This window comes from Solenopsis invicta, chromosome 13 (genome assembly GCF_016802725.1).
Source record: "Solenopsis invicta isolate M01_SB chromosome 13, UNIL_Sinv_3.0, whole genome shotgun sequence".
Lineage (NCBI taxonomy): Eukaryota > Metazoa > Arthropoda > Insecta > Hymenoptera > Formicidae > Solenopsis > Solenopsis invicta.
In genome coordinates this window covers 13,465,818-13,485,849 of record NC_052676.1, presented here as the reverse complement: position 1 = coordinate 13,485,849, position 20,032 = coordinate 13,465,818, and the positions used below count along the sequence as shown (strand labels likewise).

The 20,032-nt window shown below is 29.5% G+C and overlaps 1 protein-coding gene across 1 annotated transcript in view; it reads left to right on the top strand.

The window, feature by feature from the left end:
• The first annotated feature begins 222 nt into the window (after positions 1 to 222).
• The window catches only part of LOC105203128 (fatty acid synthase), a 71,069-nt gene continuing 51,259 nt past the window's right edge, over positions 223 to 20,032 (top strand). The window contains exons 1-3 of the mRNA XM_039456803.1: positions 223 to 369; positions 11,728 to 11,920; positions 14,709 to 14,956. Of these exons, the coding sequence (XP_039312737.1) occupies positions 11,749 to 11,920; positions 14,709 to 14,956 (420 nt within the window). The 5' untranslated portion in view covers positions 223 to 369; positions 11,728 to 11,748. The remainder of the gene's footprint in view (positions 370 to 11,727; positions 11,921 to 14,708; positions 14,957 to 20,032) is intronic.

Sequence of the window (20,032 nt, the reverse complement as noted above, 5' to 3'; positions counted from 1 at the left end):
TTAGTTTTTATAGTAATTAAGCGATAATGAATGGAATATTTAAAGTAAGGCTAAAATATTCTGTATGTACATTTCAAGCAAAAATGTTTATTAATTCAGAAGATAATTGACAGCTGTGATACATTATTAATCAAAATATCAAGAATTTATGCGCCCTGTTACGGATTCCCCCTGCTCTGGTATATAACCTCTCCAAATTCGTCGGTCTCGGTCATTATGTGCGAGTTATTCGTGGTTAATTATTCACAGAGTCATTCGCACTTAAAGTTTTGTTTTGTTTAACAATTTTGTTTGATACTTCAAACGCATGCTTAAAATTTGATTTTAATTGTAAATTTTCTTTTTTATTTTTCGGCAAAAGTGAATTGGGTAAGTAAAATTAAACATCGCCCAAGGAGAGTGATATCACGCCAGAGCGAGAAGGTTTGCTTGAATAAGTGGATACTGGGTTGCATCATTGAAAAAAAAGAGTATTTAGAAGTAACGTGCTAGTAATTGCGCATCAACTTCTGCAAGAAAATTAATTTATTACTTTTCGTGTTACAAGTTTAGTTTGTCGGTCTTAATAATTCAATAATAATTAACGTAGTGTAATTCTCCATCTTCCGCGATTTGCCTTGTTGCGTTGTAGCCATCCGAGTTCTCTGCGCATCCAAATAAGAAAACATGAATTAATTATATTTAATTAATTGTTACCGTTAACAAAAGTGGTGCTTTGTTTTTTCTTGCAGCCTCTTCCGATCACTTGAACCTTATGCGACTTTAACTAATTGGTCCGAATTCATAAATGTTTCTCAAATCTGTCTTTGTCTTGCTTGCTATGTTACCATGCACGAGACAAAAACAGATTTCAGATCTGAGATCGGAGAAACGTCTATGAATTCGGACCTAAAATTTTGCGTTTTGCGATCGTGAGTTTGTTTCCTTGCCCGCGTATTTCTTTTTTTTTTTGAGGAACGAGAGCTTATGCTTTCCGTGTTATTTTTCGTCTTATTTGCATTTCGGAGTAGGAAAGTATGGACATAATTCCTGTAATTATTTCCTGTGGCGGGTTTTGAGAGCTTTCTATAACGATGATCTTCTGTTAATTGTTTTCATTTCTTCCGATCATTCATTGTTGCTAGTTTTCTTCTTTTATTTGTTTTCCTTTGCACTGAAAAAAATGCATGCACTCCAGAGAAGAATTACTTGGTTTATATAACTAATTTGGTTACATAGTATTAATGACCAATTAATTGAATCAAATTAAAATATTATTTAGAATAATTTGCTGTTCCCTAAAAAATAAAAAATTACTTAGATTTGATATATGCAAAGTGAAATGTAGAAAATGTTTATTTACAGAACTATTTCATTAACAGTATTATTTTTAAATTAAATTTTGGTAAAATTGTGTAACTATTTATCAAATTTCAATAAAATCTTAATTTAAGTAATTTATAGTTTAAATCTTAATAAACTCTTACAAATATATCAAAATATATACTTGAATTTAATTAATCCTTTCATGAAATGTTTTATAGATTTCAAATTAACTAAACGTATTTACTTCGGAATTAAGTATCTATAGCAAAAATAAGAAAGCATTATCTTATTTCAAATTAATTTATTTTTTTAAACATAAAAAGAAAATTGAATTCAATATCTATTTCAAACTTATTAGATATTTATTGAAATGTACATAATACATTGCTTATTTAAAATAATTAAAAATGACTAAAAATTGATTTTATACTGATTTCATTTTATTTATTAAATCTCAAATTGAATGAAATATTGTTCCAAACAAAACAAAAAATCATTACAACATGAAAATAAAGTCAACGTAGCTGCAAAATGATTATTAACCCTTAACCAACTAGTGGGGTACAAATGTACCCCAAGCAATTTTATGGGGTAGAATTGTTTGAAGTAAGTTTATCAACAATTAATTTTAAGCTAATTTTAATTATTTACTTTTTGATCAATCATGATTAACTTTAATGTCAGTTTGATGTTATTGTGACTTGTTGTTCTGCTTGAGTATCATGGAATTCAGACAAGTAATGTATCCAAAAGTAACGAGCACTCAAAATCATTCAATGATTATTAATAGTCATTTAATGCAAAAAAGTACACTTTAAAATCATGTGCTGAATATGCGGTGCACAGTTTAAGTTGGAAATTGTAAAAATTAAAAACTATTATTCGGCAGTAAGAACCGCCGTGATTGATAGCGTTTTCCTAATTTTATGCTTTAAATACAAAATATAGAATAACATTTTTATTTTAAACTTAAAGTCAACTTCTTTTGCTTATATGCTAACAAAAAAATATGCATGGAATATAATTTCTTTCATAAGAAACGTTTTTTATAAACTTTATAGTTTACGAGTACACTTTATTGCAATATAATTCAATTCTTATTTTGTTTTACTTCAAACGTTTCATAATTATTGCAATAACAAACATTTTAGTATGTTTGACATAGAAAATAAATTTCTTTCAGAGAATTTACCAATATATACTTTAACTATATTTTTGCTAACGAAAAATAATAGTTATTATTTGTATAATATTATAATATTATTGCTTACGTAGAATGTACCATTGACTATAATTCATGAAACTGAATCATTATAATACAACTTATAATTATAATACAACTCGGAAAGTAAAATTTGCTTAATGTTCAAAATTTTTAATTAAAAATAATTTTAATTGCGCTGTTTCTTCAATCACTTGTAATGGAAAATCTTTGTCATTAATAACTCTATTACTAAAATACAATTAATGTTTAAGAGCAAAAGTATATAGTGGGTTTTTGCGCGAGGTAACTACTTTATTATTAGTCTTAAACATTTTACGTTTGGCTTCGAAACAAATAAGACATACTTTAACAGGCCAAATTTACGCATAAGCTGACCATTAAGGAAGTAAATTATGATGTTCTATTCTGAGTTTACTCTCGAAAATCTTCAAGTATTATAAATTCAAATATTACTAAACGATGGATGAAAAAATATCGAATGAAACAATATTAGTGATTTGACGCATCATGAGATATAATTATCATATTAGATTATCTCTAGAGACTAAATTGCCAACAAAAATATTCAAATTATGAAGATAATGGAATTTTGAAGCAATAGGAGTAACTTTATTATTTTTTATTATTTTATGTTTTTTTTTTAAACAGGAGTTAGTTTTTATCACAATTTGTACGAACAGTACACATTTTTCTGTTTAATATTTTTATAATAAAGAATTTATGTTTATCAATGAGGTTTCAAAACATTAGCCATATTGGCTCAAATATATCGTGCATAGGATCGATTGATGCGTTGCTTATTATATGATGTTCAGAGTTGTCATTAAAAATGTATTTTTCTATTATACCAAAAAAATGTTTAGAAACATGTTCTGAATAATCAAGTGTCTTTAAAATTTTCAAAATTTTTAATGTCATAGATTGTATTACTTTTTAGTAACTAGACTACAACAATATTCCACAACAATACGGTTCATTAAAAATTCTGCTGTATCCAAGAATGGTATTTAAACCTAAATTATCTTTTAATGTAACATAATTTGAAAAAAATCTTTTTCTCTTTACCATTTTTATTTATAACAATCTCATGACTTACAAGCTCTTGAATTTCATTAATAATGAAATTGTTAATAAAAATTTTGTTATTGTCCAATAATTTATGATTCTTAATTTATGCAATTAAACTAAAAATGTGTTTTCTAATCTATTTGCGTATTTGGCTGTAAACATGGAATACAGCACTGCTCCAAGTTTATTTTTACATTTTTGAGAATCCAACATATTTCGATTAAATAATTCGTTGATTTCAAAATTGTCAAAATAAATTGTTAAAGAAAGAATATATTCTTTTTCCCATTTAAAGCAAACTCCCAATACTGCCCTTGACAAATTGACCGAAAGTCTTTACTTACTTTACATTTTACAATAAATGAATTTATTGCATCAAGTACATTAGAAAGTTCCAAGAAATGTTTTAAAACAAGTTTTAAAGAAAAGAAATATACTTTACTGCAATAAATTTTGTTTTGGGAAATTTTTTGATTTTTCCGCATATTCAGGTATGTTCAAACAACTATATTTTTAGGCAAAAAGAGAAGACAATTTATTTATTCTAAATACTTGAAAGCCTTTGTCTCTAATTTCAGAAATGTAAAACCATTTTCAATTATATTATAAAATGTTTCAGTTATTGTTGTCTTTACATTGCGGTTAAATTCGTATATACATTGTTAAATAAGTTTTACTTATAATTATAATAATTATAAGTATTGCTCCTCTACTTAATGTCAATAAATTATTATACATTTTTACTACAGTAGAAAGATCAAATCTAAAAACAGTTGATTGATAAATATGAATGTCAAACTTTCCATTATTTGTAAAATTATTTGTTTCAATCAAGTTATACATTTTTTCTTAAAATTATTAAAAATGTTTACATCAAAATTATGGAATAGTTGAAGTCGCATTAGAAAAATGAAAAACACTTGTATAAAAAATACTATCATTTATTCGTTTTGAAGTAACATTTGATGCTTTCGTTTGTGATATGTAATGTTTAGTAAGCACGTGTCTTCGAAAAGAATAAATATTAGTAAACTAATCATTACAGTTGTCAAACTTATACGTAATAGTAGAATTTAACATAAATTTATATTTTAATCGTATATAGATATATTGCATGACAAGGTTTATGGTTATAAATTTATTTTTGAAAAGAAACAATTTCCCAGTCAGAAATAATTCCTCGAAATGATTTCGTTTCGGCATTCTTAAGATCGATTAAAAATTTGCATCGAAATTACATTTTTGAGTAACCAAAAGTTGCGTATATAAAGAGTAGATGAAAGTTTCATAAATTATTTATTAATATTTTTGGAATACACAGGGTGATTATTAATGAATGTCTCCACTTTTTACCATAGAAACACACATTTGTAATTTTTAATATAATAATATGTTAGAAATACGTATCCGTCGGTAAATCATGCTCCCATAGTAAAAAGTGAGGACAGTGATTAATAATTATCCTGTGTATGTAATAAATAATCTTATATTCTGAAAAAATTTGTTTAAAATCGAATTGACATCTATTTGACATCGATTCGACGATGCAATGATGTAAAAAGAAAATTAATTGCATTTCTACTTTTGTATCGTTTATTTTTATCATTTATTACATGAAAACAAATAGAATGATTTCCGTATGTAATGATTTGTAGAATCGATATTATTCAATATAGATTAACACAATAATTATTGGTTATTTGAAAACTTTTTTCAGAATTTTTATACACATTGAAATACTTCAGAAATATTGAAAAATTTATATTTTTTCTCTGAATTTTTTTATATAATATTGTTACGTTTGGGGCCTTAAAATTTCTCGGTACACCTCAACCTGAGGATATAAATACTAAACTCGGAGCAATTTTATTCCTATGGAATCAACCAATCTGGCTGAGCAATCGATAAGGCGCCCATCATTGGCAACAAACCACCGTTAAGATTGCTAAGCAAGATCACGGGCGGGAAATTTAAACTCACTATTCTATCATGGAATTCCACCAAAATCAGTTTAACATTAAATTCTATTTTCCCTCTACATACTTAATATTCCAGATTAATTTTCTCTTTCTCTAAAATTATTATACCAAAATTATTATCTCTCAATCATGTTCTCTCTGCGAAAAGAACCTATTTAAAATAACTAGAGTCAATTTCTAAAGATGAAAATAAAACAATTTTTGAAAAAATAAATTCAATTGAAAACGTTATTATCTTAAATGAACAAAAGCAAAAAAAATACCTTCAACAATAATCCTAATTTGAACCAATATCGAAAAAATCTTGATTTTTAAATCATTTTACCTAGTCAGAAATAAATCTTTGAAAAGAAAAAAAATGAATAATTTTTTCGTTCTTGATGGGATGTTCTCGGAAAACATCAAAATAACTCCTCGAAACGATGTTATCTCGATATCGAATAAAAGTCGAAAATTTTCAAAATTAACGAAAATTTTTGACTTACATTTTCGACATCGAAACGACATTGTTTCAAGGAACTATTTCTGACTGGATTATTTTGAACAAAAAACTAAAAATCTAATTTTTAAATACTTAGAAAGTAACTATTAATTTAAATTCAAAATAAAAAAAAACTTTATAAAACATAATAAACATACAGTATGGGGATCTAGACTAATTACCTCAAAAAAAGGGCTTTATATGAAGCAATTAATAATTGTACTGCTATACAAGGATTGTCTTAAAAAGCGCCCATTAATATATAACGTTATTCCTTCTTAAAAACTGAATCGAAAAGTCCTGAACCATTTTTTTCTATAATGCTTAATAAAGCAGTAATTATTAAGTAAAACTAATCCAATCAGCGTCGTCCTTTAAAAAGATATACGTCGCTGAATCGCACACCTAGTAGTGTGTGTGAGCGCTTGCCCAGCTTGCTGCATGCTAGTTGTCTGTGCACCTTTGCACTGCCAACATATGTCTTTTCAAAGGACGGCGCTTTTCGACTCAATTTTTAGCAAGGAATAAATCTATATAATTAGTGGGCACTTTTTAAGATACACCCTGTATACCATTCATGGCGTAGACGAACAATTAAAATGTTACAAATTGTCATGTTAAATAAAAATATAAATAAATAAATATAAATAAAAATAAATAGCGGCGAATTTATTATTATATACTATTATACGAGCAATTATTACATTTAAAGTTTGTCAATTTATCATGTTAGGTAAAAATATAAATAAATAAATAAAAATAAAAATAAATTAATAGCGCGCGAGTCGACTATTACAATGAAAACTAGTCACAACTTGCATATTGTTTTAAATTATTTCAATTACAATTTATTCAATAACGAGAGATAAGCATGATGCAAACATTCAGTGTCTGTATGTAAATTGAGACTGTTATTTTGTAACAGAGAATGTAGCATTTCAGATATCAATGTCTAAGTAACATTCATTATCTAAAATTTTGATGTACTCTTAATTAAAATTATGATTACAATTAATTTCGTGTTCTGTAATGACAGAGTGACTATTCGTATTCCAATTAATATGGTTACAATGTTCAGTAATTCTTGTTTTCAATTTTCTACTAGTTTGCCCTATGTATGACATATCGCAGTTTTTACACAGAATTTTATAAACAATATTTTTCTTTAAGTTATTTGAGAGAACATCTTCTTGTTCTTTAATAACTCTGCTTAATTTATTGAGACTGAAGAATGCCAATTTTACATTTAAATTGTTTGTGATAATCTTAAATTTTTCTGAGATTATGGGAATATATGGTAACAAAAATTATCGAGTTCTTTTATTTGTTGTGTTATTGTCGATATTATTGTTTGTTTAAATGCGAATAAGGGATTTTATGTGACTATTGATTGTCTCAAAAATAAATTCAGCAGGGTCATTGGTTAAAAAAATGTCAACAATAAACTCAATATTCTTTCTACAGAATTTTGGGTCAAATAATAAAAATGCTCTATCAACCATTCCCATAACCGTCCCTCTTTTTTATAGCAAGGGGTGAGCCGATAAGAAATTCAAGTATTTGCCTGAAAATGTAGGCTTATGATATCAGTCAACAGTTAAAAAATTGTCATTCTTAATAATTGTGACATCCAAAAAGTTTATCTTGTCACCCGCTATTTCTACCATGAATTGCATTTTCGGATGGAAAGAGTTAAACGTCATCAACAAATTATTTAATTAGCCTGTTAAAAATCGGCAGCAGAATTTAATGTATGTAACGGAAACAAAATTCAAGCAAATACATTACAAACATTTAATATATACCTAATGTAAAATTATTGTTGTCAAAAATGCACTAAATGTCATGCACATAATAATTTTCAGTTATAGATACAATAATTTTAATACGTAATTTAAAAACTTTTTGAATTTTGTATCATTAACAGTGTAGAAAAAAAGTGCAATATACTTAAGTATTAATATATCTTAAAACCTACTTCTTGAAATATAAATCTACAAATAACTGTTATTGAATTTTTTGAAAATTTTCTTGCTATAATATTTTAAATGTTGAATTTCCTATTGTCTTGTATTAACATAGATTATGCAACGTCTCGTCCGATTTTACATACAATTGTGGTTAATGTATATTATCATTATACGTTAAGTAAACCGGATGTCAAACCGGATACCGTACAATTTTGAATATGTGAAAGCATTACGCAAGCAGATAATAATGTAGATTAAATCTTAAACTTTTGCATATTGGGTGTGCGGACATATGATTTATACAGAGAGAGTTCCATTACAAAAAATATGATTAAATATTTAAAAAATAACGTTTGATAGAATTGTGCAAAACACATTTGTATCTATTGCAAGTCTGAAGAAGGACAAATAAAAAAAAACGATAAAAAAATTTGGCGTTTATTCTGGTTGAATTCAAAGAAGTATATAAAATCACACAAATAAATACTTGTATAGGCACTAAGAGCTAGCTGCAATCGAAGAAGGCTTTCTTACTATAATTGTGTTGTTACACTATTGGTCTAAAAACATTTGTAACAATAAAATAAATATTCGAAAAAAATCAGTTGTCATATCCGCATTTTTTAAATGAAATTATATGAATTTTTTTAAATAATATAATTCCTCTGATTATTCTGCGTATAAAAATATATAGTTAAATTAATAAAAAAATAGTTTATGACATGTCTTATTTTATTATCCCACATCATATAAAATATCTTGTAAACTTGTAATAACTTTATGAACTGTACCTTAATACTTTTCAACACAGAATAATGAGATGAGTCAATTGTAAAGAAAATAAATTGTTTTTCAAAAAAATATGTCGTTGCATATTGCAAATTGCATAACATTTTTTGAAACTAACACAGTGTATTTTTTCCTTATAACAATTGATTCATTTTAACACCGTTGCTTACAATTATTAAGGTACAATTATTCAAAATTGTTACAAGTTTAGCAGATATTTTATGTAATATGGAATAATAAAATAAGTAAGATATCTCGAAAAGAATTAAATTGTATTTACTTAAATACTTTTATAAGTAAAATCAAAAGAATTATACATTCAAAAAATTCATATAATTCCATTTACAAACAATATAAAACAAAAGTTGAGGCTCATATAAATAAATTAAAAATAGGAAATAATGAGCTCAAGAGCCATGCAGGATGACAAACGCCAATGAATAAATCCAAGTAAAAATCTTTGATAAAGCAAACGTTTTGACCTTTAATGACAGTCTTCTTCAGTACAGATTTTAACAGTCTATAAAACAAACATAACAATCGCATAATTACAATATGAACTTTTTGAAATATACAAATAAAAATAAAAATAAAATCGAGTTACCAAATAAATAGAAACTATAAGATACCGCGATGCATGGGCGGCGACTTTTGTGGGGTGTGTGTGGAGTACTCCACATGAGAATTTTTCATGTGAGGAATTCCACACATAAAAAAAAACTAAAACTAAAAACTTATAATATTGATGCATTTATGGATGAGTTTATTATAAAAAATAAAATTTGGAGTACAACGTTTGTTCTACAAAATTAAATATTTTATCAAATTTTCTTCATTAATTTTTGTTTCATGAGTTTAAGTATGTTTCAAGGTAAACTACAAATATTTATAAAATATTTACAATTTCGTTACTCATTATTGTGTATAATTTCTTATGATAAAGAGATTTTAATAAAAATTAAATAAATTCTGAAAACTTTTTGTTCCCCCCCCCTTCCCTTACTCCCAATTAAGTTGTCCAACTTCACACATGGCGAGCCGACAAGTCGCCGTCCCTGCCGTGATGTACATCTTCCTTCACGGTCTTATCATATTAAATAGCTTCGCGGAACATGTCCAAAGACAAGAATTTTGGAAAATTGGCATGACTTGATTGCTAACCAATAAATAAAAAGTAATTTTAAAATGATAAATAATAAAATTGTAACTAACAATAATAAGAAATAAATAATTTAAAGAGATAAAAGAAAATAAATAAGAATAAAATAATAAAGAGCTGTACAAATCATAAATTAAAAATGTAAAAGAGAACAATAAAAAATCAATAAAATCAAATTGAAAATACCTCTAAGCTCCAAACCCATTGTAATTCCATTAACAAAATGATGAAAGCCTTCATATGACTTAAAAAATTGAGAAATTACTTGAGAACTCTTAAATAGTTCAGCTTTTTTGAAACATTTTAAATCATTTAATGTAAGAAAAATGAGCTAGATTTGAATATTATGATTTGTTTTAAAGAGTTCATAAGTAACATTTTCAATAAAGTCTTTGTGAATTTTTCCTGGACTACAATGCCATCTGGGTTATTTATTCAATATTTTTGAATAAAAAGACAATTTAATAATAATTATTTCATTACATGTTATTATTTATTACATACACAAATTTTTGGCTTTTTGTTTTATAAAAAAAAAGGATATATTAAAATACGCATTTTTATTTAAAACTTTTAAATTAAATCTAAATTTGAATATAATATTTTAATAAAATAAAACATGTAAAATAAATAAATAATTATTATAAAATTTTTTATTTGGACACATTTTTAATTTCAAATTTCAAGTTTCTTCTACTTTACGGTTTTGTATAAATTTTTCTCATTCCATCTGTATCGATTCGATTTTCTTTTATTACTTCTATGCATCTTCACGTAACTAGAAAAATTGTTAAAAAACAAGAAATTGTTAAAAATGAAAAAAGATATGAAATATTTTTTAAATAAGAATAAATATATAAGTAGTAAAATATATAAATTGATCCATTTTACCCCATTTAAATTAGCTTTTTATTGTACGTACATAAAAACATTAATATTTTTATTTTTATTTACCTGTATTAAAATTATTTGGTAATTATGCATAATAAAGCACACCGCGCCAATAAACTTGACATATATCATAGAGGCAAGTGCATGCTATCTGCGATATTATTATTTCAAAAAAATTATGCAATTGCATATTTTTTTTTAAGCAACTATCTGTTTTTCTTTAAAATAGATTTATTTTATTACTGTGTGCAAGTAAAAGTATTGTATTTGTAGCACGTGTATCTTTATTAGCGTTAGAGGAATGCTCGTCGTTGTTACAGTCTTGTGTACGTATTATGGAATTTTTTGGAATGGATTTCGAAATTATTCTGTTTTCCCTACAAAACACAATAAAAATTTAGGGAAAAACGGAATAATTCCGATTGAAATCGATTCCGAACAAATGCATAATACGTGCCCTGCTTGCTATATCGTTCGACCTATCGAGAGCGACACGTCTCTCTGCGCGACATCTTATAGCGTTTTTCATTGGGAAAACTAGTGCGCACTGAGTGTGCACTCGCCGCTGGCAATTGGACGTTTCGGTTCGCGCGATGACGGTGCCAACGGAAACGCCCAATTACCTGCAGCAAGTGCACATTCAGTGCGCACTAATTTTCCCAATGAAAAACGCTATTACAAGATCAATAGTCGACTAGATCGATAACGGCGCGATATTCGGCTCAGTGTGCCACATATTTGCATTGTCTATAATATATATTGTAATATACGTCATTTTGTAATTTGCATTTAATTCTTTTCTTTATATCTTATATTTATGTTTATTTCTTTTAAAAATTAATAATTGCATTTTGTTCTAGAATTATCTGCTTTGATAAAATATGGATACCGTGGATAGACCTAGCTTGTATATCAACAATAATGCTGAAGAAGAAATTGTTATTTCTGGTATTGCTGGACGATTTCCTAATTCTAATAATCTCAAGGAATTTCAAGAAAATCTTTTAAACAAGAAGGATCTGGGTTCTAATAATCATGGACGATGGAATAGATGTAATGTTTTTCTCTTAAAATTGAGATGTATTTTTCTATTTTTCTATTTTAAAAATTTGTTTTTTATAAGAAAATTTATCATAATTAAAATTTAAGGATTTGAAATATTCAGTTCAATTGTTTTTAAAAATAACGTAACAATTAAAAGTACGTAATATAAAACAATATGTTAATAATTTCTTGTGATTTTTTCAAACATTTTATCATTTCTGATATCATAACTCAATGAAGACATGTTTCCAACATTTTATTATATAATATATATCAGGGTGATTATTAATGATTGTTACAACGTTTTACCCTGAAAGCATTCATACCGACAGAACTTGTAATGTATTAAGCGCTCGTTAGATGACAACTGCTCTGGCCGACACGCGCGCGCGCGTCCCGAGCAGTGCCGAGTGATACGTATAAGACCCTGCTGAAAAATTGTTCTCAGATAACTTTTATATAATTTTTTAGAATATTTGTACAATTTTATAGTTTTTTTAGATATTTTTATAAGAATTGTATTACTTTTTATAAATACTTTGAATGTCTACATCTCTTCTCAAAATTTTGAAATGTGTTAACTATGAAGTATCCTAAGATTTCTATTATTTTTTGTTCTATTATTTTTAATAAAATGTTATAAAATGTAAAACTGTTAAAAGTATTTTATAAAAATTGTAGAATAAGAAATCTCAGAACATTTCAGAATTCACACGTATGAAAAGTTTAAAGAGAAGATGTACACTTTCCAAGTAATTCTAATTATTTCCGAAAAATGTTCCAATTTGTATAAAGATTACGAGAAAAACTTTTATCAGGGATGTTTTTGGAAAAAATATGAAACATTCTCATAATTAAGACTAAATTTGCTATTTTTATTAATTTATAACTCGTTAACTATTGCGAAAATCGCAAAGTGGTATAGGACTTTATGACTCGGTTCGATCCATTTTACCTATATGCGAGAGTTGTATTAATTACTAGACACCCTGTATAATTAAAGAAATAAAATCACATAGTTTACTTTTTCAACATTTTTTCTGTATAACATCTGCTGAAAATAAATTTTTGAATTCAAAAATGAAATTTCCACGTTTTTTTTTGCAAATTTGGATAGTGAGTAGTAAACAATAGTGAGTATATTATTGATATTAGGTCATTTTACATAGGTATTACGTGCGTAGTTTCCTAAAATTGTTTTGTTTATATTTTTCTTTTCATATTTTTTTCATAATTCGGTTTGAAACATAAAATCACTGTAAATTGGTACCTCTCCGTGAGAATAAAGAATATCTGCAAAACTTTTGATGTTAAATTTGCAATGTTGTTAGGTGTTGTCAGAACTTTTTTCAGCAAATCACGCGCAAAAGGGATTCCTACAACGCAAGCAAAACCTTATCCAACTGCGTCGTCATAGCGCTAGCAAAACACTAGCACACTTTGTGCGCAATTTCAATAAGCGATATGCACGCAAAACGCTAGCACACTTTGCGCGCGATCTCAATAAGCGATATGCACGCAAAACGCTAGCACATTTTGCGCGCGATCTCAATAAGCTATACCCTGCCGAAAATGTGCTATTAAAACCAATTTAAAAAAAGTTAATTTGAATTGATCGGAATTTCCGCACCGAAAATATGGTATTAAGACCGATTGAAAAATAAGATCCAAACCCAGATAGATTTATTAAAACAGAATACATTAATGTAAACGTAATAAATGTTTAGTTTACAAAAAAAATATTTCTTGTATTCTTTTTGTTAAAAAAGATTTAAAAAAAGATTAAATTTGAATTAAACATTTAATTTATGTACAAGATTAAATAACAATACAAATTGTTATTTACTTGTAAAAATATAAAATTTTATGTGGAACAGCGTTTTCACACATACGCTATGTTTGAAAAGAATGAGAGCGAATGTTCGTCTCGAGGTTACAAAAAGCAGCTCCTCAAAGTGTCACTAAAGTATATGAGCTGACGAGTTAGCGGCGGTGGCGCCTAGATATAACGCCTGTGGCCGCACTCAACTCACGAGAAAATCTCCTGCGGCGTGGCCGCCTAGCGGTGGCGTTAGCACTCACTTGTTAAACCCATTTCAATCTGAAATTACAGAATTTCAACTTGCTGGCAAAAGTCACGCAAATCGCGTACACAGTTTACATGCATAAGACGCGCAAACTTTGCGCGCAAAGGATGTTATCTGGGTGCAAGCAACTTACGAGCAAATATAATTATCCAATACACCAGTAAATCACATGCAAAATGGTATCCATTTGCATGTGATATGCTGGTGTATTGGACAATACATGAGCTAGCCACTTGTAAGCAATATACACGATGTAACACGTTCTACGAACAAAACGCATGCAAATCTGTTACATAAGTTCGGTTTGAAACATAAAATCACTGTAAATTGGTACCTCTCCGTGAGAATAAAGAATATCTGCAAAACTTTTGATGTTAAATTTGCAATGTTGTTAGGTGTTGTCATGAACTTTTTTCATCTTTTTTTTAATATCTTAAGGTAGGAAATTACTTGTCAAAATCGGCAACTAGTAGTTGGTGGGTTTTTCTAGTAAGATGCACATATCGTATGTAAATATAGCCAAAAGATATCCTAAAAATAGCGACTATTAATTCTGAATTTGTACTCCACTCTTCTTAAAGTCTTTCTAAAAAAAAGAATATACATTGTATATCTTATAAATCTTCCTGCATAACTTTTTTTTTGCTCTAAATATGTATATGTAACATATATTTTTTAATAAAATATTTTAATTTTTAATAATAAAATAGGTTATAATATGCCTCATCGAATCGGTAATGTCAACAACATAGAGAAGTTTGATACACAATTTTTTAATATATCAGCCGTGGAAGCCCTTATGATTGATCCTGGAACTAGAATGTTCCTTGAACACACTTACGAAGCAATTATTGATGCGGGTGTGAATCCCAAAGAATTAAGGGGAACAAGAACTGGTGTTTTTACGGCAACTAGCTTATGTGATACGCTGTGTCTTTTCTGCTTTTCTAAACCTCAGGTTTGATACATTCTATATATCTAAATAATTTAACATTATTAATAGAAGAGAAGATGATAATACGGTTTCCATTTACATTTTGTACAATAACTTTGTTAATCATCAATATTTTAAATTAAAAACTTGATGATTACATTCATCATGTTGCTCAATCGATTTTAAACTTCAAAGTGTGTGCAAATGTATGAACATACACATAACCCTTTTGCATACAGACTGTAGCACTGGAAATTTATAATCCATGATGTATATAAACCACAAATTTATAGTATAACTATAAACAACTCATCAAGTGTGAAAATTTTGATATGAAAACTTTAGAGAAATGACCATTAGATCTATTAAGATATCAGTATGCTTAAAAAGAATTAACAAAAATCCTATGCTACTGATTATCTTTGCATAACTCAAAATAGGTATAATACAGCCAAATATAAAATCTCAAATAACAGAAAAAGTGTGTGTGTGTGTGTGTGTGTGTGTGTGTGTGTGTGTGTGTGTGTGTATAAGTATATGTATATATATACGAGGTGTGTTCAAAAAGTATCGCGAATTTTGAATTTTCGCGGGTTACGTATATTCGAATTTCGATCTTTTTGTGGCGTTATGTTGGTACTCATGTCTCTCACTTATGCCGACAAGCTCGGCCATTTTGAATGTTCACTTAATTGTTGACAGCTGCTTTGCTTGCACGTGTTTTGGATCGTCTTCGATTTTTACCTTTTCAAAAAAATGGATCAAAGAACCTGTATCAAATTTTGTGTGAAAAACGAAATTAAGTGCGCGGATGCATTCCGAATGTTGACTGTGGCATACGGAGAAGCTACCTTGGACCGAAGCAACGTTTATCGGTGGTACAAAATGTTCTCAGAAGGCCGAGAAGATGTGAACGACGAAGAGCGTGCCGGACGCCCGAGCACTTCAACAACAGACGAAAAAATTAATGAAGTGGAGAAAATGGTATTGGCCAATCGTCGAATCACCGTTAGAGAAGTTGCTGAGGACCTAAACATATCGATTGGCTCGTGCCATTCGATTTTTATCAATGATTTGGGCATGAGACGGGTCGCCGCGAAATTCGTACCAAAATTGCTCAATTGCGACCAAAAACAGCATCGCATGAACATTGCTAATGAGATGTTGGACTCTGTCCGCGACGACCCAAATTTGCTCCAGAGGGTCATAACTGGTGACGAATCGTGGGTTTATGGTTATGACGTGGAAACCAAAGCTCAATCATCTCAATGGAAGCTGCCGCACGAACCAAGACCGAAAAAAGCGCGCCAAGTTCGGTCGAATGTGAAAGTTTTGCTGACAGTTTTCTTCGATTGCAGGGGCGTGGTGCATCATGAGTTCTTGCCACAGGGTAGAACGGTCAATAAGGAATATTACCTGCAAGTTATGCGCAATTTGCGCGAAGCAATCCGCCAGAAACGCCCGGATTTGTGGAAGAACAAAAATTGGCTTTTGCACCACGATAACGCCCCTGCTCACACATCGTTGCTTGTGCGCGACTTTTTGGCCAAAAACAACACACTAATGATGCCGCAGCCACCGTATTCCCCAGATCTGGCCCCCTGTGACTTTTTCTTGTTCCCTAAACTGAAGAGGCCCATGAAAGGACGACGTTACGCTACGCTTGACGAGATAAAGACGGAATCGAAGGAGGAGCTGAACAAGATTAAAAAAAGTGATTTTTTGAAGTGCTTCGAAGATTGGAAAAACCGTTGGCACAAGTGTATAATATCTCATGGGGATTACTTTGAAGGGGACAAAATAGATATTCATGAATAAATAAATAATTTTTGAAAAAACACAAAATTCGCGATACTTTTTGAACACACCTCGATATATATATATATATATATATATATATATATATATATATATATGGGACGTTTCGCATTAAACGGGCCACCCCCTCCTTTCAAAAATTAACGCAACGGAAAAAAACGTTTAAGGTCTCAAAATATTCGTATACTTGTATAGTTTCGAATGGAACGTGGCGATTTGAAAAATTCAATATGGCGGCTGAAATATGGCGCCTGAAATCCACAAAAGTCACGAATGATCTTACATTATCTTCGATTAAAATGCGAAAACTTGACAAATCGGCTTGAAAATGATTACTATAAGGTTTTCGAGGTCGTTGATTACGAATCTGGAGACAAAATTACAAAATTCAAAATGGCGGATTTAAAATGGCCGGATTTGGAATCAGTACATAAAGGTGAGTATTATAAAGTGAGTTATGTATTATCGATTCTAATACTCTACAATGACCATTGGTTCAATGGCACCAGAGTATCGCATTACTTGCATTTTTTTTCCTTTAATGACAAGGAAAGCATGCCCACTTTGGATTTTCATTACTCGCGGAGCTTCAGAAAATTGTTTCGCAAGAAATTTCTGAATTTTTATATGTTTCTCTTTGCTGTAATAGAAAAATTTGATATTGATAAATTTCTTTTTTGCCCATTCAAAAAGATCTGCTGAGTTTAAGATGGCTTCTGTTGATTTAGCCTGAAGACTTGCACGGGTAGCTTTCCTCTTAAAAATGGCGCCAACACCGTCACAAGCTCCTTTGCCATGGGCTGTGGCATAACAGTGCCATTCTGCTTCTATTCCAAAATCTTCTTTATGATGGATGAGATTACTCATCTGATATTTATTTTTATAGTGCTGCTTTGCACCATCAGTAACGTAAATAATTTTTTTGACATTTGGACAGACTTTTCTGATTTCGGGAATAAGTATTTCTTGCATCACGTACACAGCAGCAGTGTCATGTGTTGTACAATTCGATAACAGTACAATGCTTTTGTGTGAAACTTCTTTTTCATTTGTATAATAAAACAACACAGGATGAACAGTACATTGATCATTATTATAATGAAATGCTTGAGCAGCATCTTGAGCGACATAAGCGTAATTTTCTGAGAAATCACATTGGACTAGTACTTTCTCTGGTCGCAAGCTATTTTTCCGCTCTGACACATACTTCGATTGATTTTTTGAAATAAAATGATGAGGTACTAATTTCTCTAAACGAGTACATAATTGAGAGACGAAATCTGTAGAGAGGCATTCTTTTATCAGAGTGCACCTATCAGTCGATTGCCACGTGCTGAAGATGATTTCTGAGACGCCTCTTTGTTGTAAAAATTTAGTAATGTAATCAGAGAATCTTCCAATATCAGGGCAAGACTCGCAATCTCTTAAATAGCAGGCAGGTGTTGGTGTTTTACATACGACAAATGGAAAACAATCTTTGAAGTTATTTACTGGATTTTTCAAGTTATTTGTCAATCTTTTTATATCAATAGCATCAAGCATCGCTTTAAAGTTTTGATGATCGGTACAAACACATACACTGTGTGTACATCTTGCCCCTGCGAGTACACAGTATTTGGGTCTAAGCTCTGAAAATCTAATCAAGCCGATTGGATGCTCAGGATTCAGTTTTTTAAATTCGATATGCAGAGATTTCACATCACTAAATAGTAATCGTTTCTGTATCTTTTTTTTGTGGTCATCAATCTTAATAGTAACTGTCTCTTTTTTATGTGGCATAATTCGGCTGTTAATATCATTCTCGTAGAAGTCGATAACTTTCTTTACAGTATTTTCGGGTAAACATTTTCTTTGTCTCAAAGCTGGCATCGCTAAAATACCTTCCGATGCCCTCAATTCCTTAGCGTTTTTTGCCATTCTCCGAGATGTTCCAAATTCCTCAGCTATTTTACGGATACTCCAACATTCAGGAGCAATCGTAAGTATTGCGACACAACATGGATCATTTTTATCTAAGTTAGAAAACTTTTCTTTAAGTCCATTCAGCATCTCTTCCAGTTCTTCTTCTCTAGACGAACATTTTTTTTTTGCTTGGAGATACATCTTCCAGTTCATCTTCTATAGACGAACATTTATTTTTGCTTGGAGATACATCTTCCAGTTCATCTTCTCTAGACAAACATTTTTTTTTTGCTTGGAGATACATCAACATCTTTACCAAGCATTATTCTACACTTTGCACAAATTTTTGCACCCTCCCGTAAATCTGGAAATTTTTGTACCATATTTTTTGAAATTGTCCGCTAATTTTTACCAACATGCTCATTACCTTTGAAAGAATTTATGCATCTATCCGATCGCACCCCGCTTTCTTGAAAAATCAAGGCCTTCTTAATTCTGGACATGTTATTTTAATAAGACAGATGGTAAAAAAAGGAATATTTGAAAGTGATATAAATCAAACATTATCAATTAATCAAATAACTAAAAATAACATAGGACTACAAAAACAAAAGATTTTAATACATTTAATACAAATAGCTCTAAAAAGGACTGATTGATAAGGTAAGAAAAAATCACCGACGCGAAAATAGAATAAACATATCCGTAATTTTAAGTTACATAGTTACTAATATTTTAGGTTGCAATGTTGTAACTTTTCTTACGAGAAAGCTCGCCTCCTAGCGGACTTGAGCGTAACTATAGCTATTTACTATAGTTATGAATCAACAGAAGCCATCTTGAACTCAGCAGATCTTTTTGAATGGGTAAAAAAGAAATTTATCAATATCAAATTTTTCTATTACAGCAAAGAGAAACATATAAAAATTCAGAAATTTCTTGCAAAACGATTTTCTGAAGCTCCGCGAGTAATGAAAATCCAAAGTGGGCATGCTTTCCTTGTCATTAAAGGAACAAAATTGCAAGTAATGCGATACTCTGGTGCCGTTTTTGACTCGATAATACACAACAATAATTATAATACTCGTGTTTTATGTACTGATTCCAAATCCGGCCATTTTGAATCCGCCATTTTGAATTTTGTAATTCGGTCTCCAGATTCGTAATCAACAACCTCGAAAACCTTATAGTAATCATTTTCAAGCCGATTTGTCAAGTTTTCGCATTTTAATCAAAGATAATGTAAAATCATTCGTGACTTTTGTGGAGTTTAGGCGCCATATTTCAGCCGCCATATTGAATTTTTCAAATCGCCACGTTCCATTCAAAACTACACAAGTATACGAATATTTTGAGACCTTAAACGTTTTTTTCCGTTGC